This window comes from Malurus melanocephalus, unplaced genomic scaffold, assembly GCF_030028575.1.
Source record: "Malurus melanocephalus ecotype Western Australia unplaced genomic scaffold, MMel_1.1 scaffold_167, whole genome shotgun sequence".
NCBI lineage: Eukaryota > Metazoa > Chordata > Aves > Passeriformes > Maluridae > Malurus > Malurus melanocephalus.
Window position 1 is genome coordinate 1,177,330 of NW_026623399.1, and position 1,878 is coordinate 1,179,207.

General features: G+C 56.4%; 1 protein-coding gene across 1 annotated transcript in view; it reads left to right on the forward strand.

Moving 5' to 3' along the window:
• Positions 1-43: 43 nt before the first annotated feature.
• Positions 44-1,878, forward strand: part of LOC130577103 (low-density lipoprotein receptor-related protein 1B-like) — a gene marked incomplete at its 3' end in the record, with an annotated part of 422,888 nt that continues 421,053 nt past the window's right edge. The window contains exon 1 of the mRNA XM_057372230.1: positions 44-251. Coding sequence (XP_057228213.1) covers positions 170-251 — 82 coding nt within the window. The remainder of the gene's footprint in view (positions 252-1,878) is intronic.

Sequence of the window (1,878 nt, forward strand, 5' to 3'; positions counted from 1 at the left end):
CCGCCGGCGCCCCGCGCTGCCCGCTCGCTGCGTGCGGCGAGCCCAGCCGCGCTCCGCGCTCTGGAAAGTGCCGGCGGTGCCGCCGCGCCTCCGCCCGCACAGGCTCCGCCGCTCCGCACCCGCGGCCGACAGGATCGGCTCCTGCCTCTTCTCCCGCCCGCCYGCCGCGATGTCCGCGCTCCTCCTGGCCCTGGCGACGCTCTGGGGATTACCGTCCGTCGCCGAGGCGCTGACAGCTGCAGCCCGCGGAGGTAAGGCGCGTTTCGGGGATGGGTGCGGAGCCGCGGAACTTGCCGCCGCTTCTGCTCGGGAAGTTTTGCTCCCTTGCGCCTTGCGCGGACGGGCGCGGCCGCGGAGCGCTCCCCTGACCGCGCTCCCCTGACCGCGCTCCCATCCCCGCGCTCCCGCACGCCTGGGATGCGGGTGCGCCGCGCTGGGTTGCGGGCGAGCCTTCGGCGGCGGCAAATACACGGGAACGAGGAGCGGGATGATGTCCCCGGTGATCCCGATGGTCCCACCGGGTGCGACCCGCGGGGTGCGATCCGCCGCCGGCGGGGGTACAGCCGCTKCTGCCGGCGACTCCCCGGTCCCGGCCGGGGCTCCCCGAGGCTGCCCGGGGGCTGGCGGCGATGTGCCGCAGGCACGGCGAGCGCCCTCCGCTTCCCGCAGCCTTCCAAAAGTTCCCTTCTCAATGACCCCGAGTTGCCGATCGCTCAGTGCCTGAACTTGGATTTGGGCACGGGGGCTCGGGGTCCCGCAGCCGCGGGGTGGGCGATCGCACAACTTCCAACTCTGTTCCCTTGCTCAGAGAAGTCCCTGATCCGAGAGCGTGGCGATTCCCCCGCCGGAGCGGGGCTCGGGGTTTCGTGTCGCTTTTTGTACAGTCACCAGACACCTCTCATTTTCCTGGGAGATGTTTGAATTGGGTATTTTCTAAGTATAGCGTAAGTCCGCCTTCTGTGTGGCTCAGGTGCGGCAATAGCGGTGCGCTGCTCTGACTCAGGTTTTCTTACCGCTGTAGAAAACSCTGCTCACCAGAAAATTGTCTGTCGGTTTCTTGTAGCCCTTCGGCTTCCAAACTGCGCGGTCTCATGAATGAGATGCCCTGGGTAGTGGTGGTGTACGCGGGCTGCGARGGTTTCGTTAGATTTCAGTAGAAATGTTACTCTGTAAAGCCTTGAATTCTCACTGTTAGCCACCCAGCTCCTCTCCATCACGTTCACATTACCTACTAAATTGTTTACTAACTGCTTACAACTCGTTTGGGTGAGTGCAGATGCCTCTGCACAGTCGGTCTGGGGTATAGATTTCTGCYTCAGTCGAACTACCAGACCTCTTCCGTCCCTTTCCCACATAGCTATCCGAATTACATAGGTGATTCATGCTGCGAAAATAAGAAATAACTACCTATCAACGAGAAAAGTGTTGCTACAGCATCACAAATTTGCATGTTTAAAGCCCTGCATCACAAGGTGCAGGGATATTGCATGGAAATGAAGATAGTATTACAAAGAATGGCACTTGAACAGCCAGAGAGGAAAGGTTCTTAGGAAATCTTTTCAGTTTTATGAAGGGTACATATGCTTTTGCTTTGGTTCACAAAGATTCGTGGTCTTGCTAGTGCTTGCTTGATGGAAAATATTTCAAGAACTTTCCATCGTATTCACAGAATGGTCAGATTAGATTTCAGCAGCTGTAGCTTGCATCTGATCTTATGAATAAAAATCAAACTTCCAAACATTTTGTGGAATTGTTCTGGAAACTGATTTGTTGCTCTGTATTCCCTCATAGCAGTAWGCAAGTGCAAATTATGCATGAATATTAATTTCTGGTGTTTAAATTTTGCTTAATTTTACCTTTGGTTTTTTTTTTTTTTTT